The sequence below is a fragment of the Curcuma longa genome, chromosome 5 (assembly GCF_044706935.1).
Source record: "Curcuma longa cultivar G26 ecotype Majalengka, Jawa Barat chromosome 5, ITB_CL_G26_1.1, whole genome shotgun sequence".
Taxonomy (NCBI): domain Eukaryota; kingdom Viridiplantae; phylum Streptophyta; class Magnoliopsida; order Zingiberales; family Zingiberaceae; genus Curcuma; species Curcuma longa.
The window spans coordinates 8,704,732-8,732,432 of NC_133865.1; the positions used below are offsets into that span (position 1 = coordinate 8,704,732).

Below are 27,701 nucleotides of genomic sequence, written 5' to 3' on the forward strand. Positions count from 1 at the left end.
AATTCATATATAATTGTTTGGAATTTGGAGTTCATCATCTTGCTAGTGAACGACCATCATCGTGCAGTAAAGTTTGAAGATTCTCGCACGCCTTTTGTTTTATTTGGTGAAAGATTCTTGCAAATCTTAGGACCACCATGTGGTGCCAACTCCACGCATCTCAATTTTCGATCGATCTCCAGTGTTTTGTTTTTTTTCCTCTTTTGGTTTCTGAATTTCTGTGCGAGATTTCTACTCCACTTTGATTTATTTATTTAACAAAGTGTGAATCGTGAATATCTATCTCCCGAGATCCCAAATGAGAACGAAGAAGAATCTGGATTTGCATTTGCATCTTGGTCAACACTAGTTTGATCCTTGCATTTCCTCTATTGCCCCTTGATGGCGGCTGGGCTGAGGGCTCTGATCTTCCATGGGGACAGTCATGGTAATTTCGTTGCTGGAGTGGTGGGACAACCGCTTCAAATTCCTTGCCACAAATTCTTCAGGATTCAGGTTTGAGAACGGAGATACTGCTTCTGGAAAACTAGGCTTTTGAGGAGAGTTGATGCGAACCTGAAGATTCTTGATGGCGCCACACAGACTCGCAACTTTTCTCCTAGCTCCTTTGCATCTGATGCAGTAGTAACCTCCGGGAGAAAGACTAGTTCTTCCGAAAATGGTTCTGTAAAGTGTAAAGGTAATACCTTCTTGCGATGTTCTTTTCTGCAGAAAACAAACGAGTTTGGATTTTTGGACTAGTGGGAGAAAGACTAGTTCTTTCTTTTTTTCCTGATCCAAGTTTGCTTGCATCTTCCATTTCTTGTCGCTACTAATCCCCCCTTTGGTTTGAATGCTGTGTTTTTTGCAGTTTGTCTTGCATCTCTTTGATTGCTGAGGTAAACCCTAGGATGGGCTTTTAGGGATTGTATTGCTGGGAGATTCTTTCTTGCTATGGGGCTGTGAAGAGACTTTCTCATGGAAGATTCTGGGGTTGATTTGGACCTGTTGGATGAACTACTATCATGGCCAGACTTTGATTACTCTGATTTCCACCCTTCCAACTTTTTGCCTGTTGTTCCGAGAATCGACGATCGAGTTGATGCAGGGAGGCCAGTTTTTGCTGTTCAATCTTCCACACAAGTTGGGTTGGTAGGCGACGATTTTGGTTATGAACCAGACAAGATCTGGCAAACTCAGCATAATAATCCAATGTCTACTGTGAAACAAAGATTGAACCATGCTCTTAGGTTCATCAAGGAGTCGCATAAAGACGGAGATGTTCTTGTTCAGGTTTGGGTGCCTGTCATGAGAGGGGGAAAACAGGTCCTTACTACCTGTGGCCAGCCTTTCTTCCTAGATTTCAACTGCGAAAGGCTTGTGAATTATCGGTCGGCCTCAACCAGGTACCAGTTCTTGGCCGACGAGGACTCTCATCAAGCCGTGGGGTTGCCCGGCCGGGTGTTTCTGTGGAAGTTGCCCGAGTGTTCACCGGACGTCCGATTCTTCAGCAGCTATGAGTACCCTCGCGTGAAGGATGCTCGGCAGTACGATGTTCGTGGCACGATAGCCCTGCCGGTTTTTGAGAAAGATAGTCAATCTTGTTTGGGGGTTGTGGAGCTAGTGATGACCACACAAAAGGTCAATTACAGTTCTGATATTGAGAAGATTTGCAATGCTTTTCAGGCAAGTTCATAGTTTGATTCCTGCTTTTGCTAGAAAAGTATTTGCTTACGGTTCCTGTTTGTTATTGCAGGCAGTCGATCTTAGGACTCGTGAAGTTTTTAGTGTTCCTCATTTAAAGGTGAGCTACAAAAACTCCTGAAAACAAATTGAATTTAGCATCACATTGATACACATCTGTTCTTTGTCAGATGACTGGCGACTCTTACCAAGCTGCCTTATCGGAGATCCAGATGGTTTTGCAGACTGCTTGCAAGACCCACAGGTTGCCATTAGCTCAAACATGGATATCATGCCTCCAACAAGGCAAAAAGGGAAATTGGCACTCTGATGAACAAACCTTCATGGATTGTATTTCAACTGACGATGATGCTTGCTATGTGCAAGATCCGAGCATGAAGGATTTTCAGCAAGCGTGCTCTGAGCACCACTTGTTTAGAGGCCAAGGCATAGTCGGTAAAGCATTTATGACAAATCAACCATGCTTCTCCTCAAATATAACAGACTTTAGCAAGATAGAATATCCGTTATCGCACCATGCTAAGTTATTCAACTTGAGGGCTGCAGTTGCTATTCGGCTCCGATGTGTTCATACTGGAAATGTAGATTTTGTGTTGGAGTTCTTTTTACCTGTCGATTGCATAGGAAGTGAAGCACAGAAATTGATGCTTAGTTCTTTGTCCATCACAATACAACAAGTGAGCAGAACGTTAAGGGTTGTGGCAACTGAAGAATTAGAGGATGAGATTGTATCCGAAAACAATGAGAAAAATATCTCTTCAGCAACACTTTCTGATAAATCTGTTTCAGAGATTGATCCAAAACCACTTGCAAGAGCTTCAAATGTAGGTATTGCTGAGCTTGCATCATGTGATGGCGGGACGAAATCACAAGAAGGTTTGTTGAAATGTCTTTTTGCAGAGTCAACACAAGGGAAGCCTATGAAAAAGGAATTTGAGAGATTCAGAGTAACAACACACCCTTCAGATGCAGTAATCCCTACTGAAAAAGTATTGCCGGAATTCACCCAGCTGTGTGATGATTCCCATGATGACTATACAGTTTCTTTTTCAGCCGAAACTAGTGTTCTGAATATGGAAAAGGTGACGGAGAAGAGGCGCACGAAGACTGAGAAAACTGTTAATCTGCAGGAGCTTCAGAAATATTTTGCTGGTAGCTTAAAGGATGCTGCCAAGAGCCTTGGAGGTAAGCATTATACCTTGTGAGTTCTTCGATTTGTTTTCGTAAATCTTATAGATCAATAATTCTATATTCTAAGACGCTATGTTTCCAAGAATCGTTGGTGCACTTGTGCATAAAGTTAAGTCCAAAGAATACGACTGTGTTGCATGCATGTTGTTCATATACTTGTGTTTGTTTTCAGTGTGCCCTACTACTCTGAAAAGAATATGTAGGCAGCATGGGATTAGTCGTTGGCCTTCGCGAAAGATCAAGAAAGTCGGCCATTCCTTGAAGAAACTGCAAGTGGTATTAGATTCCGTCCATGGTCCTGCAGGAGGCATTCAGTTCACTTCCCTGTATGAGAACTTCATTAAAACCACTTGGTCAGATAAAAACTTAACAGTGGAGAACACATTTTCCCCTTCCAAGCAATTTGATCACCCCGAGTCATCGAATGTAAACGAAGTGGTAGAAGGTGGATTCACTTCACGCACATCTGGGTCGAATTCTCTTTCCTCATCTTCATGCAGTCAGAACTCTAGTTCAAGTCAGGGTTGTTCCATTGAACAAAAGCAGTGCATGCATAATGCTCATGAACTTGCATTTATAGAAGATACTTTAGCAGATAAGAAGCAGAGTGGTATCCTCAAGGAAGCTCAAAGCCACATAGAACTGCATCTCCCAACTGAACAACCACCGGTCTCTGTCGCTAGAACTGTAAGCCAAGAGTTACAAGTTGATCATCGTTCTTCAGGAAATAAGTCCCTTTGGCCGTTGCATCGACGTGATTTGTTAAAGGTCAAAGCAATTTGTGGGGAAGAGAAAGTGATATTCAGATTACATCCTGCTTGGGGTTTCCTAGATTTAAAGCAAGAGATAATGCGGCGGTTCGGTATAACTGACACAGCATCAGTGGATATCAAATACCTTGATGATGACTCTGAATGGATCCTAATAACATGCGATGATGACCTTAAGGAGTGCATCGATGTGTACAAACTTACAAATGCTCATACCATCAAACTTTCTGCTCATCATGTTGCCCAATCAACCACCAGATCATCATGGGGAAGCTCAGTGCTTGCTTGATCTTTGAAGGTTAGCCTCTTCGAACAGAAGAATAGGATATCTTTAAGGCTTGCTATCTCAATAAGTGAAACAGCATAAATTTGCACTGGCATACACAGAGATGGTATCACCTCAATTAAGATGAATCTTGAATGGCCTCGATATGGTGTATCTATACTCTTCATTGGTTCGATTCTTTCCATATGGTGGCTCTAAGCATATCATGGCTGCAAAACTGGTTTCGGAAACGATTGTTTCCTACTCCAGGCATCTTGAATGTGACCTTGTTCACTGTAAAACTAAACTTCGTGTAGTTTAGTTGTAAAGGTTTTTGATTATTCTTGTGCCTACCAGAATTGCTGATGCACCAACACCTTTCACCCCAAATTTGGAGTTTGTAATCATGTATAGCTTTACAAAGTTGGTATATGCCACCAGTTTGTAGGCACGTCCAATGACTTTCTGTTTTTTAACATTTGGATTTCAGTTAGAGTGAGTCAAACTAGGTTTGTGTACAGAAGTACTTCAATTTGGCTTTATTTTGAAATTTCCAGTATTTCTATTTACATGATCTTCTCTTGCTGTCTTGAACATTTTCATGATTCACTCAGACAAAATGGTTTCAAAAGTCATCAGAAAGGATCCAGACAAAATGGTTCACCCAGATAAAAGGAAACCACTCTTGTATAACACTATTTTAATATGTAATAAGAAAGAAGATAAGCAGGTGATGTAACTCACACAAGGTACAATTCCAAATACATGAAGAAAATACATTGGAATCATGTTGAGAGCTAGGTTCATACTTAATCCTACAAATTCTTATAAACAATTGTATAGCAATAAAATCCATTGATAACCTTTACTTTGCAAATATCAAGGTCAACATGGATAGAAATTGAAGCTTGATTCCAAGCTGCATTGACTAGAGCAAAATCTTTTCGGTCACCTTGTTCTTGGAGAATTGTAGCTACCTCGAGCACCATTTGGAGGTGTATGACTTGGAGTTCACAGTGTCCTTGGTTTCAATCCTGGCTCAGTGACCTTGGCTTAGACTCCTTTGGTCTTCTCTTTATCTCTGCAATTTGCTCAAGAATCTCAACCACTTCCTTCATGGATGGCCGGCCTTTTGGATCAACAGAAATGCAACTTAAGATAAGTTGTGCTGCCTGCTGAGCAGCTTTTAACGGATACTTCCGCCCCAACCTAGGATCCATCAGATCAATCAACTTGTGGCAGTCCGCAAGGAATGGCCTAGCAAAATCTACCAAGACGTATTGAGCACTCGGGCGACTATCATCAAGTGCCCGCAAACCGGAGAGCAATTCTAGCAACAGGACTCCAAATCCATAGACATCACTTTTAACATATAGATGTCCTGAACAATCAGACTTGTCTCATATACAAATTAATATGACAAAGAGATTTGGGGTAAAAAAATCTATCAGCATCTAACTCATCATGAGTTTTGGAACTACAATACAAATTCTATCATATAAAAATTCTTAGAAAAGCTCTATTACTATTTCTCAAAATAATCCATACTAATGTAACGAACTGCGAAGAACCTGTAACAGTGACGGAATGTCCCTAATAATCGACAGTCATATGAATGCATTAGCAAGGTCACACACACATTTTTAAGAAATGTGAATGACAACATGAACAATGTGAATGATGGTTGGCATGATTTGTATAGAACCACATTCATTGATGTCAAAATAGTGAAATTATCTCATTTAAGTGTAATAACCTACTTGAAAGTAGTTTAATTGACATGGCAAGAAAACAAAATGTCGGATACCTGTCGCAATATACTCTGGAGCTGCATATCCCTCAGTGCCCATAACTCGCGTGGTAACATGTGATTGCCCTCCAATTGGCCCATTCTTTGCCAAACCAAAGTCAGAAAGCTTCGCATTGAAGTCCTGCACAAGTAACAAAACATCGGCCATTGGCATCTCTATTGAAGAGAATGCAAGTCTGGATGATCAAACAGGCAGCCGGTATACCAAGTCAAGGAGGATATTTGAGGCCTTGAAGTCTCTATATATAACTTTTCTCTCAGAGGCATGTAAAAATGCAAGACCTCGAGCAGCACCAATTGCTATCTTCAGCCTGCGCTCCCATGGAAGTGGCCCAGAAGCTGTTCCTTCTGCCAATTATCAAAGTATTCGATTCTTTTACACTTGAGTCGATAACAAGATTAAACTTTAGACAATTTCAGAAAACAAATAACTGTCAACTGCAATATTTCGAATGATAATATTTTTCAATTGGTACAGATTGACAAACAAATTATACATTCTAAGTATCACTTTTGTGTCTAAATTAAAGATGATTTTTGATTATATCATAAGGCTTCTCAAAGAGAAGATGCAAAACAGTAGATGAGTTTCCAATCATTGCTAAACTTAGTGCTAACAGATTTATAAGCTTACTCATATTATCATAATTTAGTGGCATCAAGTAGGCATAAACAATTTAAATTGGAGCGAGCGACAATACAAACTTCGGAAAAGGTGATTCTCCAAGCTCCCTCTGGCCATGTACTCGTAAACAAGTAGAAGTTCCGTGTCCTCCCAACAATAGCCTAAGAGTTTGACAAGGTTGGGATGTGACAACCTCCCAAGAAAGTTCACTTCAGACTGCAATTTAAGAAGCATGACTGAGAAACCAAACTAAGTTTATCAGATGAACAAGAAACTTAGCAAAGTGAGCAGCAACCAAAAGAAGTGATATCAATTGACTACTTCAGATTGTTCATTTTAGCAATGAACAATTGAAAGTATACTTAGTTTTCAGCGATGAAGAGTTTTATATTGAAGTACTTTCACATAGGGAAAGTAGAGAAGAATCTACAGTAAAATTTCACAAATTAGCTTAATGTTCAAAGGAATGAAGAAATTTAGAAAATAAACGGTAGAATATCTTAGTCGTGGCTTCTAGTTCACTTATTTTAGGAAGCAAAAAGGATCACACAGCTAACAAAGGTAATTTCAGTTTCGGTTAGTGTTTATTTTGATGAAAGAAAACTTATAAGAGAAGGAAGTCTATCATTTCTTTTAGTTTCTAGTTCTAAATCCTCAAAAAGAGACAGAAGATTTTAGTTAAGTATAACTACAAAATGGGTAAAGCAAGTGACCTGCCATTCCTCCAACCCTTGTACACTCTCAGGATTCAGTTTCTTCACAGCTACAATGATCCCAACCCCACTCTTTGTTGGATTCAGTGTTTTCTTATCAACCCATCCCTTGTAGACCCGGCCGAATCCTCCTTCCCCGAGAACTGTTTCAGGTTTGAAATTCCGAGTGGCACTCTTCAATTCAGCAAAGGTAAATATCCGGAGATTCGGAACCTCCAGGATCTGGCCTTGCAAGCATGCATCTTCAAAATTCCCAATGCTGCTGCCTACGGACTGCCCCAAAGTAGTGCTACTTATGCTAGACAATCTATCGGATACAGGAATGTTCCGGCTGCCGGCCTTCTCTGCAGATCGACCTGTATTCCAAGGAAACAAGACACTATGATGAAGCCATGATCATCAATTAGCAAAAGGGCATTCAATACTATGAGCAAGAATAGATGAAGAAAATCACACAACTTCTGTAAGATTATTTTCACAAAAGATAACTTTCCATGTAGATTTTATAATTTCTCGCTGATAAATCATACTGTAACAGAACAAGGAAAAACAAACCAACATAAAGGTATAAAGCAGCTATTGGGGATCAAGGAAAGTTTTCACCTTTCCAAGAAATAGAGAACCCCTTTAAACAAATTAGGGTTCCAGAGATGCAAGCTTCAAGAGGTGGACATAGATTACCTGCACCGGAGGGTCTGGAATCATGAGGGCTCAAATGCTTGACAGGAGAACCAAAACAGCCGCCCATCACCTTTGTGTCTATATTTGCTGATCTACTGCCTGAATTTGTCTCTCCACTGGCTTTCCTTTCTGCAAATGGACATCACCCTGGAGAGAACAAAGGAAGCAACAAGGTGAGAAAAAGGAGAGGAAGGAACCGGGCAAGTGCTTGTTTAACACTGACAACGACTAGAGATGTTCTTTGATTACCTTGTTTTTAGCTTTCACTTTCACATCATTCAATGACTGTGCCATACAGGTGAGACTCAGCTCGCTGTCGCAAAGCAAATACTTGAGCACCTCAAGAATTTCGAAGTTCATAGTTTATCAATTTTGTATTCGACAATTGTTTTTACAATATTTTTCTACAAAAGAATAATCTTTCAATGAATGATGAGATGAAATTATTGGATGAGTAAGAGGCGAGATGATGTCTTCTTTTTCTCTACAAATTTGATAAACTTAATATGTCTGTGTGAGTAATAAAAAAATGCTTCAATTTGTTTAACTGGGGGAAACTTTCAGAAAAAAGAAACTCAAGATTAATGGTTGAATTAGTCTAGTCCGTGGGCCTAATAAGGACGTAGTCTGCGTGGCGTGGGATACTAATTCAAAGTCAAACGAGTCATGCATTGAAGGATTCGACATGCAACGCGTGGCTTGGATTTTGTCGGGAAGAAGTCCAAGTCAACTTGAATTTGCAGTATCGTGGGATTTTTGAACATACTAATTCAACGCTGCCTGCAACAAGTTGCAATTAGGCAAAAATCTTAAGAGCTTTTTTTCCCAATTGACAAAATTGATTTTTTTTAAAAAAGAAGTATTTCAGAAACTTTTTTTTTCTAAAAACATTGATAAAATTTCTATCTCGAAATTAGTAACCTTAAAATATTTTATTATGTTGAGAACTTTTAAAGAATTATCTTAGATTAGGCTAAACTAAACTACAAGATAATTATATGAAGACACTTTTCAATATTAATAAGATGTATTTTCTAAAAAAAGTTCTAATGTTTGATAGAAGTTAGACAAATTAAACTTTATAACAAAAATATAAATCAAAACATAGTTTTCAAGTGGAAAAAAATAGGATGAAGACCACTAATTATCTTGACTAATTAACCACGAAATAATATTGAAAAGTTATTTCTCCATTTTATTTTCTTGGTCAAAAATCAAGTTTCTTTCTATCTAACTTTCTAAATCTTTTCAATTTATTTGTTTAAGCTTCTTCTTTAAAGATGTTGAGAGGCATTTAAATATATTGAAAATTCCCATTTTAAAATTTGGTTTTCCAAAAATAAAATAAAATAAATATTTACTATTAACATTTTAACATAGGTGAATTAAATAGTGCCAATAATTGAATGGTAAATATTTGTTTTACTTCATTTTCCAATCTATAAACATTAATTCTTCTATCTGGATCATCCTTTTTTACCTTGTGATTGATCTTTGTTAGCCCTTTGTCTCAGATTCAAAGATGGAGCTCTGCCTGTGGACATGAAGTCAGCAGCTTCAGGAGCATAAGGCTGGGATGCTACGACGTCGAGGGTGGCCACAACATCGGTCATGGTCGGCCGAACATGAGCCTGATCCTTCAGACACATCGAGCTTATGGCAACCAACTGTTGGAATGCCTGCGGAGGAAAGCAGCGTTGGAGATATGGATCAGCCAGTCGCAAAGATTTCCTCCGGTCGTTGAGAAAGGGACGCACCTTGCAGAAAGACCATAGACAGCTAAAGCATCAGCAAAGCTCGAAAAGGGACAAAGGAAAGCAAAAGCGAGACATCTGAAACTTCTATCGAACGCTAAAAGCTTAACTGACTCACCCAAAGCGTCAAGTTCCGCTGTGCATGAGCCCTCAGAGGGTCAAAAGCTCGTCGTCCTGTGATCAGCTCCAGAAGCAGCACGCCGAAACTGTAAACATCAGATTTCAGGGTGAGCTTACCACTCATGGCGTAGTCAGGGGCACAGTAGCCATATGTTCCCATTACTCTCGTCGAAACGTGTGTCTTGTCACCGACGGGTCCTAGTTTTGCAAGCCCAAAATCAGAGAGCTTGGGGTTGAAGTCGTTATCCAACAATATGTTTGCAGCCTTCATGTCTCTGTAAATAACAGGTGGGTTTGCAACATTATGCAAGTATGTGAGCCCTTTTGCAACTCCAAGAGCAATCTTTATTCGTGCATTCCAGTCGAGAGGTGGTCTCTTAGGAGATATATCTGCCATCCAAAACCACACAATAATATATACTTTTGATTGCCAAAGCTAAAAGAAAGACAACCATTCATGCAATTCTTAATGTATCACAAACATCTGTCAATAACCAGAAACTATAATGATTCTCCTAATGTTGGAGAATGAGATTTATGCAGATAGTTGATCACCTAAACTTGATATTTCAGGTGCAGATATCTAAAATTTTTATCAATGCTAGCAGGAAAACAAAGATCATAAGTTTGGATGAACAATGTGACAAGGGAAACAACAAAGCTTACTGAATAAGTGATCCTCCAAGCTTCCTTTGGGCATGTACTCGTAGACTAACAGTCTCTCACCTCCCTCAGCACAAATATACCCTACCAAGCTCACAAGGTTCGGATGCTGCAGCACCACCAGCATCAGAACCTCCACCAGGAATTCTTTGCTTCCCTGCGCGCCGTCATGGTTAAGCTGCTTGATGGCCACCGTCTGCACCACCAGCATCAAAACATCAAAAGGTTGAGTTTTGTTCAGTAGGAAGCGAAGGAGGAAGAAGAAGGGGGAGGGAAATCACTTGCCTGGCCTGTATCAAGTCGCCCTTTGTAAACCCTACCGAAACCCCCTTCACCGATTACATTGTCCTTTTGAAAGTTCCGACAGGCCGTTGCGAGATCCTTAAAGGCGAACTTTTTCGCGGATTCGCTCCTCCAGCTCTCTTGATACGATGCATTCTTCTCCTTTCCTATCGCGCATCGAAAAAAGGGCTAAGTTTGGAACCAAGAATGAGGATAAATCAAGTTTTGAGGCAGTTTAGGGTTTGAGCCACCCACCTGAAGAAGCATCGACCGCTACTCTCGAAGTAGAATCGGAGCGAGGGGCGTCTTCAATCCTACCGTCGATTCCCCTCCGGCGAGGGCTGAAACAGGGAAAACAGTTCATTTATAACAGCAACCGAAATCTGCTCTTCGCCAAAACCTATCGAACACGCTAGTTCATCGCCCCGTCGCCATCTCCCTCATTTCGCTTCTCGGCGATGCAATGACGAAGGTAACGCAACCAAGCAACGCATTTACTTAAGGAGATTCGGATTAGGCCGCCCGACCTGGCATTTCAAACTGGAAAGCTCTGATCCATAATTTCAGTTGGAAATCGAGACGAGAATGGAGTAATTTTGGATTAAAAGTTTCCTTAAATGACATCGAGATCAACAAGGAAGGCAGCTTTCATTACCTTACTTTCTTTCATTTTAGTAAGAAAAACATCTTATTGCTTGGATCGAAATGACATCCAGTATTGATAGTTAAGAAGAAAACCAGTACAAATTCAGCACAAGATTGAAACATCCTCATTGATCGACAGAATGAAATATTGTGACCATCCTCCAAAGAAAGAGATTGTGTTGTATCTTGCTGTTTTTGTTTTAACTTTCAAAGACTTTGCATTCGTCAGTCGACGGATTGGTCTCACAGAAGTCTTCGAGAGGATCTCCACTCCCCTGTGTAGGCGCTCCAGGCCACTTGCTCGCCACCAGATGAGCCAAATCGACAACTCTTTGGCTGCAGCATCAAAGAATCATGAGTTCATGTCGAACAATTCTATTCTGATTCATCGTCTACAACCGATCATGGGAAAGCAATGCGATATATATACCTGTATCCCCATTCGTTGTCGTACCAAGCCACCACCTTGACCATGTCCTCTCCCATCACCATTGTCAACGAGGAATCTATCGTGGAGGAGACGTCGGTGCAACGGAAGTCAACGGAAACCAGGGGAACGTCGCACACGGCCAGGACGCCCTTCAGCGGCCCGTCGGCCGCCTTTCGGAACGCAGCGTTGACGTCTTCTGCTGAAATTCCCTTCTTCTCGACGTTGATGACCAGGTCGACGACCGACACGTTGGGCGTCGGCACGCGAAGCGCGATCCCGTTGAGCTTTCCCTTGAGCTGCGGCAGCACCAGCGACACTGCTTTCGCTGCGCCGGTGCTCGTCGGCACAATGTTCAGCGCCGCCGCTCGCGCGCGCCTCAAGTCCCTGTGCGACGCATCTAGCAACCTCTGCGAAGTCGATCAGAGCTAACCACTCAGATAGATATCAGTCAATCAAATCGTGCGTCAAAGAAGACATCAGACCTGATCTCCTGTGTAAGAGTGAGTAGTCGTCATGGTTCCCTGCACAATGCCTACAAAAGCAACAAGAACACAAGCAAGAATTACAAGACTAGCTTTCATTTAGCTCAAAGTTGAAGAAGCACAAGCAATGGATATATTATATTACCGAATTCTTCGTCCAAGATCTTGACGAAAGGAGCGAGGCAATTGGTCGTGCAAGATGCATTGCTGTGTGAAGATAAAATCAAATGACAGACATCAAGAGGGAGAAGTATTGTGTGTCAGGAGCAAAGAAAGCTTGCATACCTAACTATATTCGACACCTCGTGACTGTAATCTCCCTCATTCACCCCCACAACGTACGTCGGGATGTCTGCTCCTTTTGCTGGTGCTGTGATGATCACCTTCTTTGCACCGGCTTGTATGTGTTTCCCAGCTCCTGGACCATCGACAAAGACTCCCGTCCCCTGTTCTTACAAGGGATTAGCAAGTTTGTATTGTAGTAGCAAGTTCACAATTTGAATAGGAATCATGTACCTCAATGACGATATCGATTCCTAGCTCGGCCCAAGGTAACTTGAGAGGATCGCGATTGGCTACGACCTTGATGGGCTTGCCGTCGACACTGATAGTCTCATTGTCAACGATCTTCACATCAGCTTTGAAGGTCCCGAGCATGGAGTCATATTTGAGAAGGTGAGATGCCTGTTACAGAATAACAATGTTCTAACTTTGTTTTGTTTCCTTGGAAGAATTGGAAAGGCTTAAACATCAGATGTGCCATACATTCTTGACGCCGCCACTGTCGTTGACGACGACGACCTCCAGCGGTGAGTCCTTCCGGCCGTGCCAACAGCGGAGGAAGTTTCGACCTATTCTCCCGAAACCATTGATTGCAACCTTCAGCTTTGCAACAGTCACCCCTTTTGTAGGAACAGCTCTAGCTGCCTGGAAGGCAGCAGCAAATACACAAAACTACTTCAGAAACATCTAATCTGGCTGCGAAGAGGTTGTGGAAGAACTTGCCTTGGTAGATAACTGGTAAGCCAACACATCCGAGAAGGATGCTTCTCTGCTGTGCCCTGCAAAAGTGATGCTCGTGCATGATTTCAGTCCGGAGAATTCAGCAAACTCTAGCCTCTGCAATCATGAAATTGGATTCAGATCATTCGACATGGCACTCATACACCTGCAAATTACTGTTATAACCACATGCAGAATGAGATATACCTTGGTGAAGCAGGGTGAGTTGGTCTTGGAGTGGAACCTCATGCTGCAAGGGATTCTGGAGGAGGCGAGAGTTGCATGGCTAGCCATGGCTGCAACTGAAGAGCACAAGGGTTGTTGATAAGAGATTTATATGCCAAGTGAGGCACTCCAAAAACAAAGAAAAAAACAAAGAGAAAACTTATGATGAACCATTGGAAATGGCATCATCACTCATTTTTTGTATGGTGATGGAATGAAGGGCATGAGGAAGGCCTCAGCTTTCTCAATGTCGAAGAAACAATCTTGTTTAGATAAGGTGGCTGTGTCTGATATCAATCTTCAAAGGCAGCCACACGTTTTATTTCCCAACCACCACAAATTTAATTCAGGATTATATAGAGAGATAATTTCCCAATATTTTATCTTGATTAATATATTTAATTAGTAAAGTGAGTATAACAAGCTTCAAACTGAGGTTATATTTGCTAGGAGGAAAATGATAATTGAAACGATCCATATGGTTGTTTCAAAATGTCCCTAGATGGATACCCACGTAAAGAAGTTAATCTTCCATGAGCAGACCTCAAAAGGCTCTCAAGAAATGGCACTTTCCGATTAGATACCATGGATGATCAAACAATCAATTAACCATAGAATCCGATGTGTGTGTCTTCTTGGCGGAGATCGAAGAAGAAAATGATCAGGGTCTAAAATGCACTTCAACATGAAGTTAGAAGGATGCCGGGGAGTCTCAGCAGACCACTTCAACATTTAAGTTAGTATCCATGGAAGAAAAATAAAAGTGCAGAAAAGAAGAAGACGAGTATATATAATTGTTCAAAGTGTCGAGAGAGAGAGCCAAAGAACGAAAGAGAGAGAGAGAGAGAGAGCCCAAGCCCTGTTCAGACCTTACGAAGGGTTTATATATTCACGGAAAATGTCTCTTCCTGTCGATCTAAAAGAGATCACTAGTCGGGACTCGAAGAAACCAACTCTGATGATTGCAAGGTCCCAATATGAGACATCTGGTACCAAGTTTACTAGCCTCGTAACCGTCTTGAGGCGAGGCAGTCACTGATTATTTTTGCCTTGTGGCTTTATGCACAGGTACGAGGGCATCAGGGGACCATATCTGACAATCTCGTAAGCGCTTTGACCCCTTTGTAGATACCACACACTTGAAAAATTTTAATAGCTTCTGCGTAAAGCGAAGGGTGGCTGCCGAGATGTGATGATCGAGACAACATAGCTGAGACCAAGACGGTCGAGATCAAGATGGCCAAAATCGAGATGATTGAGATCGGAACGGTCAAGATGAGCCTCGGGACCGAGAGGGCTAAGACAAGATTGACTGAGACGAGACTCGGGACCGAGATGTCCGAGACAAGATTCGGAACCGAGATGGCCGAGACGACGTTGACCGAGATAAGATTCAGGACTGAGATGACCGAGATGAAGCTTTGGGGTCGGACGAGATTGCTTTGGAAGCCCAAGGGAGATCCAGAATTGTGTCCATGCTGAGTCCGAAGTACAACTTGAGCCAGAGGCAACAATTATCTCATCCTGGTGGGATTGTTTCTCCTGAGCTCATATTGATTTGTCTTGTGAGGTCAGCTTAAACTCTGACTTTCGCTTGACTGTTAAACTTTATCTTACAAGGAGCCACGTCATCTATGACATCAGACACAAAATTGTACAGAAACAAACAGCCAACCCTTCTACTCAAGTTGAGATGCAAATCACATCAAAAGCCAATAACCAAGAGCCTATAATAACTGAACATGACTTAAGCACAACAGAACAGAAACACAAAAGATGAACTCACAGCTAACAGTTTCTGTAAGTTCTCGAGTCAGACTGCCTCAGAAGGATGCTCATTCATGTAGTCGGGCAGTTCTGACTTGGGATTCTATGTAAAGAATACTGATGAACAAGTTGGACAAAACACTGGAAGTGGAGTATCATTCAACAAGGTGATCCCTGCCATTTTGTCAAATCTCTTTCTGATAGATTCAATCAACACCATATAATGTGGTGCTTTATTTTTGACAGGTGCAGAATCTGCAATTGTGGATTCCTTCAATCAATGCCATGCCATGGACGTGTCCCATTGAGCTCCACTATCCCTTGTCAGGGATTGTAAAGCGACGTAGAAGGTGCAGTGAGAGATACTCAACCTCTTTCGTGCAAGTGAGGCATGTCATTCGACATAGTGGCTGCAGATTTTGGTGGTGCTCGCGCAAGTTCTACCAAGACCTCAAAGAGATCTCTCTTAAAAAGGCAGGCACACGATTGAAGTCCTTTGTCTTGTGCTCCTTTTTCTTAAAGTTTATCTTGTTTTGAAATATATATAGTAATTTAAAGCACCAAGAAGATCAAACTCTTATTCCTTCACTGATACTGATGTGATAAGACCTCATATGTTGACTATTTTATTTTACTTTTTTTAATATAAAATAAAGTTAGCTGATTTAATGGTTACAGTTGAAATAGCGATCCTGAAAATTTTAGAGGTATTCTGTAAAGTTTGGAGAGATCTTTTTAGAAAGATGATATAAATTTTAGAGGGCAAAAATGAAAATTTTCCTTTTTTATTTATTTATTTCAGCTAATTAATTGTTATCGAATCCCAACAGCTGTGAACTCACTCCGCAGTCGCACACGCTTCTCTTCGATACGCCAATGCCCCGGGCGGCGAGAATCCTGCAGGCGAACTCCGATGTGCTACCGGCGACCCAGCCATCGGATCCGCCCGCGGTAGACTCCGACGTCGTGGTGATCCTCGCGGCGCTGCTCTGCGCGTTGATCTGCGTCGTCGGGCTCGCGCTCGTGGCCCGCTGCTCCTGGCGCCGCCGGGGGGCTTCCGCGGCGCCGCCGTGCAAGGGGCTCAAGAAGAAGCAGCTATGGGATCTTCCCAAGGTCGCTTACGCCGCCTCGGCGGACGCGAAGCTCGCCGAGTGCCCGATTTGCCTCGCGGAGTTCGTGGGCGGCGACGAGATCCGCATCTTGCCGCAGTGCGGACACGGATTCCACGTCGGGTGCGTCGACACCTGGCTCATGTCCCGTTCCAGCTGCCCCTTCTGCCGCCGGGCCCTCGTCGTCGCGGCCCCCGCTGCCCGGCCGTCGCCGCGGCACGGAGCGAGCTCCGAGGATTCATGCGCTACCACCTCTGCCGCCTCTGCGACGGAGGAAGCGGCGAAGGCCAGAGAGGACGGCGCCGCCGGTACGTTCCTCCCCTAAACTATTTTTCTTTAACCTTTTCATTAAAAATACTTGTAAATTTCATCTCTCTGGTTAGGGTTTGTTCTTGTAATAGATTACAAGGCTATTTGTTTTGTAAATTGGTGCCTTTGTATTGTTCAATACCGCAGAAATCTAGCAAAACTTCAACTTGAAACCTCTGAAAGAACTTTTTCATCACCAAGAAATAAAGCCATTATTTTCTAGTCCTTTGTTGAACTTTTTCATCAGAAAGGCAAACCTCCACCAGCCATTATTTTACTCCACCAAGTCCTTTGTTGACATCTTTAAGTTTGAAAAGAAGGCACTGGAAACAATTGGTATTTCCACCATTGGACTGTATGGGAGTGTGTGATTGATTACTTTTCCTCAAAAGTTTCTCCTCCCACTAACTAATGTCGCCTTGGGAAACAAGGCCATTCATTGGTAATTTGGTGTCTTAGGATTGTAAAATACCATAGAAGTCAAACAAAAAGCTTGTGGAAAACAACCTAAGCTGAAGCATCTGAATATGAACTGAAGTTGGCCATTTCTAGTCCTTTATTGCCATCTTTAAGTTTGATTGAGAAAGGCTACTCTTCCTCCACCTCTGGACTAATTTACTCCACCAAGGGTCTTGGATGGTGGATTTTTAAAGAAGTGAGATCGAATGCGACAAAAAAGAAATTGGAATTTCCCTCAAGAAGCTAAACAGATGGAAGTGTTTGTTCTGGTGATGGATTACAAAGCCATTTATTTGTAGATTGGTGTCTTCGGATTGTATAATAATGTTGAAATCAAATAAAGGGCTTGTGGAAAAGCCAGCACTTTCTAGTCCTTTATTGACATCTTTTAAGTTTGAATGAGAAAGGCAACACTTCCTCCACCATTGGACTATATTTTACTCCACCAAGGTTCTTGGCTGGTGGATGTTTAAAGAACAGAATGCACTGAAAAAGAAACTGGAATTTTCTCCAAGAAGCTAAACAAAAGGAAGTATGATTATTTGACTTTAAATTCTTCTTGTCCCACTGAAGAATGTATACTTGGAAGGATCAAAATGAGAGGTGGGAACAGGAAAATAAAGGGGAAGAATCATCCATCTGTACTTTGGTGAGTTTGGGGCCTACATGTCTGCCTTCAAGCTAGAAACTATGCTGTAAAGTTGCTTGTAGTTTAAGAATTCCAAAGTGGCGGCGATAAACTGTTAGATATAAGAAACTTTTAGATGATGCATTGTTATTGGCTAAGTGTGTAAACCAACTCACATGACATCCCAATCCATGAAACAAGTTCTTGTATTTCCATTTATTTAGAATGCTGAAAAAACATTGTAAAGTGAGAGCATTTTGAAGGAGATGAACTAGCTCAAGCATGGCATTCCTTTGTAAAGTTAAGTTGCTTTTAGCTTTATGGCACTGTAATTGAAATAACACACTGAAATTGGTTCCAGAATGTCGATCAAAGTTTAACTTTGATTTATGACGCATATCATTGATATCAATCTCTTTCAAGGTGAACTTTCATACATAATCAACAGAAAGAAAAAAAAAACCTTCATTTGGAATGCCTTAGTTCAAATAAAAAATAAAAATTAATTATCTGTTGATGGCCATCATAAAGCATTAGAAGATTCTGCTTTTCTGAAATTACAGTAAAAATACCTCAACAGAAAATAAAACTTCATTATCTGTTGATAGTCAAAGTTTTGCGTCTTAATCTTCTTCATTAAATCCTCAAGATAGATGTTGATGTTCCAGTGCCACTTACTGAAATTGACGAGGTTCTGTTCTTCATTCTTCAGTAGTCTACAGTCCAATTGCATACTGAAATACCTATTTAACAATTTCTCACAAGAGCATAATCAATAACAACTTCTCCTCATAAGTGCAATAGGGTAATTGCTGCACAAATACAGTACGGCCAATTTAAAAAACTTGCATCTTTAAGATCATTTCTCTGATGAAATCCATAAAATGCTGATCTGTCTGTTAAGCATGCTCGATGGGTAGGCAGCAAACGATGCTTTCACAGTAAAAAACACAGCTTTGAAGAGTCTTCTTATAGGTCACCCTCCATTCAATGGCCAATTTCCATCTCTCCAGATACCTCCTAGCTTTTAGCAGTTGAATATAATCATACCCTTCCTCTTTGATGCCATGAGCTTGAAAAAAGTCCCTAATTTCATTGTCCTGATAAAGAGTCTCCGCTGATCGTAGACAAGAATACTGGTCTATCATTCTGTCAATCTTGCTAAGTAGCCTGTTATCTTCACCAACCGTAGTGTTCAACCTTCCTAATATACATGTGCAGTGTTTAGCTAACCATTTCATGATCAAAACCTCATTTTCCACTGACACTAAAGATCCACTATAAATTCGACTCCCAATTGTCTTACGTAGGTTTGCCGGAGTAGCCCACAAGCGTAAAGCACATAACAAGGCAAAGGAAGGAGCTCCATCCGGTTGGATGTAAAGAGAATCTTTAGGCCAAGTAGTTGATGTGCACATTCCTCCATTTAAGTCGATGAACACCTTGTCATTTGGATTTTCTTTCAATAGAAAACCATAATGTTCTAGAAGCTCTAAGTTAGTATAGGTTCCATACCCAAGAAGTACCTGAAAAGAAAATTTCAGGTGCAACAGCCAAGTTAATCACATCAGTCATTTATGATCCAAAGCTTCTAATGGCATAATAGTTTAAATTACAACATCTCCAGCTTCAACCTAAGTGCAGCGTGGTAATAGAGGTGTAAAACAAGCTGACAACATTGTAAGTTGTTTTTGTTCAACTATTTGCGGTCAGCAACATTGTTCTTAATTTCTTATCCATCCATTGAACTCAACAAAAGCCTATGTTTACTAACAATATTCAATTAATTAAATTATTTTTATTACACAAACTCTTTTTGATCTCTCTATCCCTTGCACCTTCAAATATAATCAATTCAACCCTTCTAATCAAGGAATTTATTATCATCTCTGGCTTTGAACATGTGCATAGTATCTCAACCTATTTTCTCTCATTTTACCAACCAAACAAAAAAGTCAAAAAAAGGTATACTATGAAGGAAAATAAAATATCTATGGAGAAAACCAGAAACTTAGAAACCATTACACTATGGTGGCTATAGAAGGAGTGCATGATTCAAGCATGTTAACAAAGTACCTGCTCTCCTTGCTTGTAATTTTTTCTTGCATAAAAGCAGTATGAACTTTTACTTTCCTCATATCCACCATCAGTTAACCTTTGTACTGAGACATCAGGATGTGTATCTTCTGAGTTTTCTGGAGAATGTTCTTCATCAGGTGCAGCATAATTAAACAAGTCACCAATGGGGCATATGCAACCAGCACTGTCCCAGGGTATATGCAATGTCCGAGAGGATATCTTCAAGCAGAAAACAGATAAAATTACTAATAAATAAGTGATCAGAAGAAACAACAAGCAAGAATGGTTTAGGATCCATGACCTACAGTTGCTGAAGCCCAACGCCAGGAACTAAAAGTTAAAAATTGAGGCTTAAGGTCCAATTCCTTCAAGGCGCTAACAGCCTCTTTCCAGTCTGACTTTGCCAGAGCAATGGCTTTCTCAGAAGCTCCAATAGCATCTTCAACCTGACAATCATAAGAATAGTCTTTTAGGTGGCACATAAGTAAGCTAGACAATCATAAACTACAAGAAAACAAGGGAAACGACTATACCAAACATTACTTGAAATGCTTTAACTTCAAAATTGGTGAAGTTAGCTAATGTGTCATAACTACGAGGTAAATTCGCCAAGTAAGGGTACCACTGAGAACTTCTCCCTTTTGCCACTTCAGCCAACAGGGATACTGCTAGCATCTGAAAATGAACCATTAGTTGGTCATAAAAATAAGAGGAATTTCGGAAGGAGAGTAACAAGTTATGAAATGGTCTAACTTCTCATAAGATACAATTATATAGAAAGACAACGTGGCTAGTTTACAAGATATGTTATGAAAAATCTTGTACATATAACTAAAAAATTTACAGCATAAATCCACAAAAGTATGTATTTGAGATTTCTGATTCAACACCACGAATGATGAAATCACAATTTACTTTATATTATAGAACTTGCTATTTAGTAAACTTGTCTAGTTGAAATGCTAAATAAACTGTATTGTAAAAGGATAGGCATAGTTGATTAACTATGAACCCAAGGAAAATATAAGAAAGTATAACACTAACTAAACCTGCTCTCAGGGATTTTCTGATGCAGTTAGATTTAATGGGACAAAGAATAGTTTAGTTTGATGACAAAATGATTTCAGTTGTATAATTTTTCTTTGTTATCCAACGTATTGCCAATATAAAGGGCAAACCCACATAAGATACATAAGTTTAAGTTTAGATGGCATTTCCATTTGCACATTTAGGTAAACACAATAACCAGACAGTTTTAACTGATGGCATTTAGAAGGTCTTAGATGAGATTTAAAATTACTTGGCCAGTCAGATGTACTCAGACCAATAGAAGCAGAAGCTAACAAGCAGGGATTTATTTTATTTTTATATACTTCAAAACAATATAACAACCAATAAAATTCTCTTGCATGAGCCATTATCCTGATGACCAATATGATTGGCTATTTTTTGGTTGTTTCATCAAACTCTATAGTGCTAATTAGTATAATCCTTTTATTTTCTCAGGGTATGCCCAAAATCAACTCTCCAATAATCTACCCCCAAACACACATACACAAAAAAAAAGAAAAAGAAAAAGAAAAGCTATATTGCTATTATATAACCAAGAGAACTTATAAATAAGACACAAAAGGTCTGCACTTATGAATTTGGGAATTTCTGGAGGTCCTGGACAATCCATAGTCCACAACTCTCACATGCAAAACTAGTGACCCAATTTGTTATTGCTAGCATGTGTGCCTCTCATACACACATGATTAATCTGTATCCTTGAAAAGATTTCAGAAACTGAGTTACATTTTGCCTTCTTTACAAAAGATCTCAACCATCAGACTTATTCTATTCGCCTTCACATTTCATAAAACAATGTTTTATACCCGAGAGGATGAATACTTCAAAAGTTCACACGTCTAATTTGTGACCAGTATATTTCAGTTATATACAATGCCAGAGTGCTTTTGCAAAAATATACCAATTCAGTGTCCATAAAATTGTCAGATATCCTACATAACCATAACATGCAAGGAGGTTTAATTATCATGGATTCAGATAGTTTTCCACATTCAACTTGTTTACTCCATAACAACACCAAATAAATTACTCCTCTTTTCCCTGCTCTCTTTTATCCAGCATCATTTACATATGTGCTGTCTCAAAATACAAGCATGGGGCAAAATTTTAGGTCCAATTTCCTGTTGAGGAGGATTAGTTTGTCTATGCAGTTAGCTGGGTCAAGCATGACTAACAAAGATTTAACCTTGAGAAGAAATTGCAGTGGATTTGGTTGATAGTCGGGCTATCTCTAAACTTATTCAACCATTAAATTCGAACACCTTCAGTTCCATACTTATGTCTAATAATTCCACCTTATCCTTATGCAAACAACAATAGAACATAGAAATGAAAGGGAACAAAATCTAAATTAATGAAACAAGCCGACCTGAACGGGGGAGAGGCGATGCCGATGCTTCTCAAGGCAAGATGCCAATTTGGCATCAGCCATCGCGCTATCCGTCGTAAAAAGAGCAGCCTTTGGTACTCTTAGAATCAGCTCGCCCTTCCTGAGGTCTCGAGCAGCGGCCAGTCCTCGGCTGCAGACCAAGAGGAAGAACTACGAACGATGAAAATTCAAGAGCAATAGAAAATAGAAGCAAGTAAAGAACGAAACAATTACCCGCCGGCATCGGGGAAGTAGAAGACGAAAAGGGAATGACCCAAACAGGGAAACGAGGAGGTAAAAGAAGAAGGATGGTCAGAGTTAGTGGAGAGAGTAGGCGATGGAGAGGGCGGCGAGTCGGATATGCCCAGCTGCGCCGCCAACCGGAGGAGGGCGGCGATGCCATCCTGTTCGGCGGATTTAGCCATCTTCAGACTCGAGTCGGCCTTCCGCCTCCCCCTTCGTACGCGTAGCTCAACTAAATTAGGTAAAATAATTTAAAAAAATAAAAAATAAAAAATCTTTAGTACATTTTAAAAATTATCCTTTCATTCCTTTATTTTTCCTTTTTTTATTTGGCTCAGAAAAAGAGCCTAAAATCGAGAAAAATGTAAGATGCAGAGAAAGTAAAGTTGGAAACATTATATATATTTCAATAAATGAAAAATATTTAATATTTTGAAACTTTCAAAATTACATTGTACAAACTAATCTTAAATATCATTAGTAGTAGATATTAATAACTTAAACTATGTATTAAATTCTTCAAATCTCAGTGTAGATTTAAACGTTGCAATTTCAATTTTGAGCATCCTTAATTTAAATTTAAAAACTCTATTATTAACATTAATGTTTCTATTGTGAACGAGCAAATTGGGCTACTAAACTATTCCTCGATTTAGGCTCTGACCGTAAGTACTTTAAGCACACCACTTGATTTGGCTCTCCTTCCCTTAAGTTCATCAAATTCTTTGATATGAACTTATTATCTCTCCAACTCGACTAGCTCACTCAATTTCTTCTAACTATTTGGTATGAACTATTTACTCGTTTGAATTTGATCTATCTCATTTAGTTTGTTTATTTGCCTAGATCATTAACTATCCTTTCCTATATACACTAGTTTAGCTCATTTGATCTACCAAAACTGTTAAGAGTTGTTAGGTTCATCCATTTCATGTAGAACACCTAAATTTAGAAAACTGTCCAATGCTCATACATATCCTAATCCGAGTAACCAATCCATTATCCATTCATCTGCATTCTGTCATCGCCCAAACCAGAGTCAGAACTATCAACGTTATGCTCTGCGATCCATGAATAGTTTGTGGGCATGGCCCTTTCGGTGGTCCATCTCTCTCTTGACCTAGTACATCAGATGGTCAGAAGAGCATTTACTGCTGTTTGGTTGCTTATGCAGTGGAATTACAAGGTTTTAGGAAACTAGGGACCTCTCAATGACAGTGCATTTAAGGCCACCATGCTCGATTCCTTCCTCCAAAACTGCAGATCATTTTTCATCCATGTTTATCTAACAGCTAAAATCGGTATAACCGAGTCAAATTTTCATTGAAGATGTAACTTTGCACACAGCAGTGCATCAGTTGTCCATCAAAGCTCAACCTAACTTTGTCCAAGGCACCATGATTATGATTTGACTAACTCTCTGCAGATCGCTTACATGAGAGAGAGAGAGAGAGAGAGAGAGAGAGGGAGAGGACTAGGGAAAAGCCATGAATGAGAACAATCTGTGGAGTGGGGACGCTGCTCAGGAGAAGCCATGATTGCAGTTTGCTCGTGGAGCAGGAAAACTGTGTTTGATTGATATTGATTCCCAATGTAGCGTTTGTGTATATCAATCTACATATATCCAAAAGCCTTTCAGCAAAACTTTTGCTGCTGTGCATGAAGCATGATGGTGGTGGTGGTGGCCTGGCGGAAGTGTAAGTAAGTGTTCATCACCTTCATGCGCTGCCTTATGATGTGGTCATCCTCCTCCCTCGCCGACCGCCTTCAGACCCTTCTATCTCCTCCTAAAGACAGGTCTCTTTCACAGTTGTCTCACACACACCCTTCCACTCATGATCTCAGTGGCATAAAGGGGATGGAGGAAATAAGTTTTTCTTTTTAATTCATGTGATAGATAGTAGCAAATACTCAATCGATTCACTGTCTTCACTACTTCACTACTATTACATGGAAAAGAAACAGTAGCAGCAGTGCAATTATTATTCCTTTTAATAGTTTGGCAACATGAATTCTGCAACCGCAGCAATTCCCATCATTCTTTCTGCAGACCCACCTCTTCAGATCAATGGCGACAAAAAGAATTAGACCCTGCCACGGATTTAACTCCCAAGTCCACAACTTTATCAACACCTCCGGAGAAATATTAAGGACTAGTCTTCAACCAATCACTAACTCTTTCCTTTGTTTCATACAAGTTTTGGATTCAGAATTGGTATTTGTTTAAGAAAAGAAAGAGTAGCAGCAGCTGGAGGCTATGCAATCCAGAGAGAGCTTCCTGCAATTACTATGTTGTTTTCTGAACTTCCATTAGGCAGCAATGTAGCTAGCAGCCATGCATGTTTGGACGACTGGACTAAACCAGTCGCATTTGAATTCGAGTCTATCGGGTTTGGTTTGGTCTTCAAAGTCCTTTATTAGGTCTGATCAGATCAGCTCTGCACGAGGCAGGAAGAATTTTCAGAGGTTGGCAGCCACTGACTAGGCTTTCAAGTACCCACCCTGCAAAAGAGTTCAATGCATGCAAATACTTTTTCCTCTTTGTTTGCTTCTGCAACACCAACATTGCTCCTACAGGACTACTCCTGTGAGCTCATTTCAGTGCAATATTAGCAAAAAAGTTGTTAAAATTGACTTTGGAAAGGCTTAAATCCCTGCGCAGGGACCTCATCAATAAACTGTGTAAATAAATGTGCCAGCAGTTCTGCTTTGGTTTTAAACTCCTATCTCTGGTTTGTATTTCTTCAACTAAGGGACAAACACTCTATCATATGAATCGGTGATTGAGGTTTATTTCTACTGATTTCCTTTTTCTAGAAAAGGACACTGAAAGATAAAAACCTGAATAATAATAATAATATATAATAAATGAATAGATAGCTTTAGTGAGATTGACACAACATAAAAGAGTGAGTTTTGGCACAGGAGTGGTAAAGAAATCCCCTGACTCAGAGATTCTACGACCGTTTTCTTGTGTTGCTCCTTCCGATGAACTACAAGCCTTTTGGCTCCTCAAATCTGCTCTCCTTGTCCCTAGTGTGTGAGGGGTCAAAAAGTCTGCAACTAAATAATCATGATTGTTTAACATTTCTTCTCAGGTCATGGTGGCCATGGAGGAGCCGAGGAACATCACCACTTTGTCCTCTCCTTTAATTCCTTCTCATATATAAATGCATTGCAATGCAAGTATGTTCTCTTGTGTGTTTTGTATCCATGATTAATACTTTGCAGACCACGTGTAAGCACCTCAAAGGTAAATGTTTTGCAGAGATTTTGTAGTTTATTTTAATGTAATTTTCTGCCTATAAAATGCCACTCCCGTTACACCTCAAGAAGACTGATCGCCATTCCGAGGAGGAAGAATGGGGAACTGTGGGAGGAATGGAGCAGTGAGGCAGTACACGAGATCTAAGCTTCCTCGCCTCAAGTGGACTCCTGACCTCCACAACCTCTTTGTCAACGCCATTCAGAAGCTTGGAGGCCAAGACAGTACACATCGTTCCCGTCTCTCATTATTCATTTCAATCATCAAACAAATGTCACTTCTTCTTCCTCCCCTCAATTCTCATTCCTTCTTCTTCTTCTTTCTTGTCTCTCCTCTTTGCACAGAGGCCACTCCTAAGCTTGTGCTTCAGTTGATGGATGTCAGAGGCTTAACTATATCTCACGTGAAGTCCCATCTCCAGGTAACTAACGAATTTATGTAACAAGATTCATATGATCATCAATCTTTTTCATCCCGGGCTTTCGCTTTCATCTCAGATGTATAGAAGCCTAAGGAGTGACATGAGCAGACAAGGTAAGGTTAATTATTAGTGTGTTCTTCATCGACAAACATTCTTGCTGCATTATTTCTATCCACTGTTTTCAATTTAGAGTTGCAAGCGAAAAGGCACCCTGCGAGCTATGAAAGTGAGAAGAAAGTTGATGGTGCTTCATGCAAAGAGTTTCAGTCTCAGTTCTTTAAGCCTCTGAAAAGGTAGTTAAGTTTGTTATGTTTCTGCAGTACTTAAACCTAATCAAATTTGCTCTGGCCACGCACTGTCTTATATGTGTTTGATTTGCTAAAAGAATTAGGGTGGAAACGCAGCAGAAAGAAGCTGATCCCTTGGGGTTTAACGATCACCATGCCAAGCTCATTAATGCTTCAGGAACACTGAAGCAGGAATTCATGCTTTGTAAGGTAAAAGTGCAGAAACTGAAGCTGAAATCATCTTTGTTAAAATTTTCTTTTTCTGGATTCTTTTATTTTAACTGTATCTGAATTATCAGGCTTGGCTTTGAACTGAACTAGCTCATTCAAATATTTGATAGAAAATACTTAAAAGAGTGTATGTATTACGTTCGATTCCTTGTTGAAAGTTCATCTGACTGATTATATTCTGTAAGCATCTGTTTTTCTTATTAAAAACACAAAAAGAAAGTGCAAGAAATGTGGCAAGAGATTCAAGGTGTTTATAAGATCATTTTGAGCAGTAAAGCTGATCGTTTGTTTAACTTTGGAGAAAAGTGCAGAACAATCTAAACACCAGGCACTGCTACATAAATGGATGCTACAAGTCCCCAATCTTCATTGATGAGATATTGGACAAGGAAGAAGCCTATGGCTGTTCGTTATCGCTATCGTTATCGCCGGCTCCTGCTCAAAGGAAGGCAGTTTCTTCGTCGAGTAGGCAGATCAGTGGATGCTCAGCTGGTGGTCACAGAATCAATCTGGATCTTTCCATGTCTATTTGCAGCTCTTAAATAGAGACTCTTGTGTGTGGCATTGTGAGACAATTATTGATGTATACTAGTTCACTAGAGGGATTAATTGAAGCTGCTTTTGCTGTAGGATTCGAATTTACTTAATTAATGGGTGAATTCGGAATGGAAGACCGGCTATCTTCAAAATTAATCAAAAGAACAAAAAAAAAAAACATAGCAGGAATAGCGAGAGATGAATGAAAGATGCATTGTCTTTAACTTCAATCTCACCATCTATCTAATTGGAGCAGCTCCTGAGTTTTCGTCCAAACCATGATGAAAACCAAAAGAAGCATTTTTAACCCAAGAACGCAAGGAGAGGAAACTCATTGCCGATATCAAATTTAAAATATCACGTCACATTAAAGAAAAGGGGAGTCTAATACAAGTGTCATAGATAACGTGACTCTCTTTAGGATAAAAGTTAAGAATTAAGCGAAAGGTCAAGATTCAAACTGATCTTGACAAGATGAGTCAATATGAATACGAGAGAAACGATCCCACAAGAGTGAGATAGCTGTCGCCTTCAACTTGGACTGTACCTTGGGTTCAGCATGGGCTCAAGATCTTACTTGGGCTT

At 40.3% G+C, this 27,701-nt stretch overlaps 7 protein-coding genes across 8 annotated transcripts; 3 read left to right on the plus strand and 4 right to left on the minus strand.

Moving 5' to 3' along the window:
- Nucleotides 1-646: 646 nt before the first annotated feature.
- LOC141829993 (protein NLP1-like) lies at nt 647-4,427 on the plus strand. Its single transcript, XM_074717463.1, has 5 exons — nt 647-679; nt 851-1,669; nt 1,740-1,783; nt 1,854-2,868; nt 3,047-4,427. Exons 2-5 carry the CDS (start codon nt 958-960, stop codon nt 3,931-3,933), a joined length of 2,658 nt encoding a protein of 885 aa, XP_074573564.1. The 5' UTR covers nt 647-679; nt 851-957; the 3' UTR covers nt 3,934-4,427.
- Nucleotides 4,428-4,623: 196 nt separating this feature from the next.
- Nucleotides 4,624-7,933, minus strand: LOC141828967 (putative serine/threonine-protein kinase PIX13). The gene is made up of 6 exons (XM_074716360.1): nt 7,739-7,933; nt 7,058-7,413; nt 6,425-6,560; nt 5,925-6,067; nt 5,717-5,840; nt 4,624-5,290 (listed from the first exon to the last, which is right to left on the minus strand). The coding sequence occupies exons 1-6, from the start codon at nt 7,803-7,805 to the stop codon at nt 4,938-4,940; spliced, it is 1,179 nt and encodes a 392-aa protein (XP_074572461.1). The 5' UTR covers nt 7,806-7,933; the 3' UTR covers nt 4,624-4,937.
- On the minus strand, nt 7,817-10,921 carry LOC141829815 (putative serine/threonine-protein kinase PBL7). The gene is made up of 8 exons (XM_074717318.1): nt 10,813-10,921; nt 10,561-10,724; nt 10,279-10,471; nt 9,611-10,002; nt 9,219-9,495; nt 8,505-8,518; nt 7,988-8,077; nt 7,817-7,885 (listed from the first exon to the last, which is right to left on the minus strand). The coding sequence occupies exons 1-8, from the start codon at nt 10,919-10,921 to the stop codon at nt 7,817-7,819; spliced, it is 1,308 nt and encodes a 435-aa protein (XP_074573419.1).
- A 222-nt stretch (nt 10,922-11,143) lies between these two features.
- LOC141829282 (glyceraldehyde-3-phosphate dehydrogenase B, chloroplastic) lies at nt 11,144-13,500 on the minus strand. The gene is made up of 9 exons (XM_074716720.1): nt 13,324-13,500; nt 13,116-13,233; nt 12,880-13,037; nt 12,631-12,798; nt 12,400-12,560; nt 12,260-12,321; nt 12,115-12,164; nt 11,633-12,039; nt 11,144-11,538 (listed from the first exon to the last, which is right to left on the minus strand). Exons 1-9 carry the CDS (start codon nt 13,408-13,410, stop codon nt 11,403-11,405), a joined length of 1,347 nt encoding a protein of 448 aa, XP_074572821.1. The 5' UTR covers nt 13,411-13,500; the 3' UTR covers nt 11,144-11,402.
- Nucleotides 13,501-15,948: 2,448 nt separating this feature from the next.
- On the plus strand, nt 15,949-16,699 carry LOC141829448 (RING-H2 finger protein ATL80-like). The gene has a single exon (XM_074716916.1). The coding sequence runs from the start codon at nt 15,985-15,987 to the stop codon at nt 16,540-16,542; it is 558 nt and encodes a 185-aa protein (XP_074573017.1). The 5' UTR covers nt 15,949-15,984; the 3' UTR covers nt 16,543-16,699.
- Nucleotides 16,700-18,060: 1,361 nt separating this feature from the next.
- LOC141829639 (protein SET DOMAIN GROUP 40) lies at nt 18,061-22,562 on the minus strand. Of its 2 annotated transcripts, XM_074717160.1 has the most exons (7): nt 22,367-22,562; nt 22,133-22,283; nt 20,236-20,367; nt 19,998-20,138; nt 19,690-19,911; nt 18,920-19,139; nt 18,061-18,817 (listed from the first exon to the last, which is right to left on the minus strand). In XM_074717160.1, exons 1-7 carry the CDS (start codon nt 22,555-22,557, stop codon nt 18,513-18,515), a joined length of 1,362 nt encoding a protein of 453 aa, XP_074573261.1. In that variant the 5' UTR covers nt 22,558-22,562; the 3' UTR covers nt 18,061-18,512. The 2 variants fall into 2 exon arrangements, with proteins under 2 accessions (XP_074573261.1, XP_074573260.1); XM_074717159.1 differs by having other exon boundaries at nt 18,061-19,139.
- Nucleotides 22,563-25,737: 3,175 nt separating this feature from the next.
- LOC141828821 (myb family transcription factor MOF1-like) lies at nt 25,738-27,121 on the plus strand. Its single transcript, XM_074716208.1, has 6 exons — nt 25,738-25,879; nt 25,985-26,061; nt 26,138-26,174; nt 26,252-26,354; nt 26,447-26,558; nt 26,891-27,121. The coding sequence occupies exons 1-6, from the start codon at nt 25,738-25,740 to the stop codon at nt 27,119-27,121; spliced, it is 702 nt and encodes a 233-aa protein (XP_074572309.1).
- Nucleotides 27,122-27,701: the final 580 nt, after the last annotated feature.

What these genes read in the sequence shown, in the direction of transcription:
- LOC141829282 (XM_074716720.1), bottom strand. Translation starts at nt 13,410, where the DNA reads ATGGCTAGCCATGCAACTCTCGCCTCCTCCAGAATCCCTTGCAGCATG. An exon ending in GAATCGATATCGTCATTGAG is followed by an intron (nt 12,561 to 12,630) that starts GTACATGATTCC and finishes TTGTAAGAACAG; the next exon opens with GGGACGGGAGTCTTTGTCGA. An exon ending in ACTCTTACACAGGAGATCAG is followed by an intron (nt 12,040 to 12,114) that starts GTCTGATGTCTT and finishes TCGACTTCGCAG; the next exon opens with AGGTTGCTAGATGCGTCGCA.
- LOC141829448 (XM_074716916.1), top strand. Translation starts at nt 15,985, where the DNA reads ATGCCCCGGGCGGCGAGAATCCTGCAGGCGAACTCCGATGTGCTACCG.
- LOC141829815 (XM_074717318.1), bottom strand. Translation starts at nt 10,921, where the DNA reads ATGAACTGTTTTCCCTGTTTCAGCCCTCGCCGGAGGGGAATCGACGGT. An exon ending in GGCGACTTGATACAGGCCAG is followed by an intron (nt 10,472 to 10,560) that starts GCAAGTGATTTC and finishes CTGGTGGTGCAG; the next exon opens with ACGGTGGCCATCAAGCAGCT. An exon ending in AAGTGAAAGCTAAAAACAAG is followed by an intron (nt 7,886 to 7,987) that starts GTAATCAAAGAA and finishes TGTTCTCTCCAG; the next exon opens with GGTGATGTCCATTTGCAGAA.
- LOC141828821 (XM_074716208.1), top strand. Translation starts at nt 25,738, where the DNA reads ATGGGGAACTGTGGGAGGAATGGAGCAGTGAGGCAGTACACGAGATCT. An exon ending in GAGTGACATGAGCAGACAAG is followed by an intron (nt 26,175 to 26,251) that starts GTAAGGTTAATT and finishes TTTTCAATTTAG; the next exon opens with AGTTGCAAGCGAAAAGGCAC. An exon ending in TTCTTTAAGCCTCTGAAAAG is followed by an intron (nt 26,355 to 26,446) that starts GTAGTTAAGTTT and finishes ATTTGCTAAAAG; the next exon opens with AATTAGGGTGGAAACGCAGC.
- LOC141829639 (XM_074717159.1), bottom strand. Translation starts at nt 22,557, where the DNA reads ATGGCTAAATCCGCCGAACAGGATGGCATCGCCGCCCTCCTCCGGTTG. An exon ending in ATCGCCTCTCCCCCGTTCAG is followed by an intron (nt 20,368 to 22,132) that starts GTCGGCTTGTTT and finishes GTTCATTTTCAG; the next exon opens with ATGCTAGCAGTATCCCTGTT. An exon ending in ATTACAAGCAAGGAGAGCAG is followed by an intron (nt 19,140 to 19,689) that starts GTACTTTGTTAA and finishes TTTTCTTTTCAG; the next exon opens with GTACTTCTTGGGTATGGAAC.
- LOC141828967 (XM_074716360.1), bottom strand. Translation starts at nt 7,805, where the DNA reads ATGGGCGGCTGTTTTGGTTCTCCTGTCAAGCATTTGAGCCCTCATGAT. An exon ending in CAAATATCCTCCTTGACTTG is followed by an intron (nt 5,841 to 5,924) that starts GTATACCGGCTG and finishes TTACTTGTGCAG; the next exon opens with GACTTCAATGCGAAGCTTTC. An exon ending in TCCAGAGTATATTGCGACAG is followed by an intron (nt 5,291 to 5,716) that starts GTATCCGACATT and finishes CTGATTGTTCAG; the next exon opens with GACATCTATATGTTAAAAGT.
- LOC141829993 (XM_074717463.1), top strand. Translation starts at nt 958, where the DNA reads ATGGAAGATTCTGGGGTTGATTTGGACCTGTTGGATGAACTACTATCA. An exon ending in TTGCAATGCTTTTCAGGCAA is followed by an intron (nt 1,670 to 1,739) that starts GTTCATAGTTTG and finishes TATTGCAGGCAG; the next exon opens with TCGATCTTAGGACTCGTGAA. An exon ending in TGCTGCCAAGAGCCTTGGAG is followed by an intron (nt 2,869 to 3,046) that starts GTAAGCATTATA and finishes GTTTGTTTTCAG; the next exon opens with TGTGCCCTACTACTCTGAAA.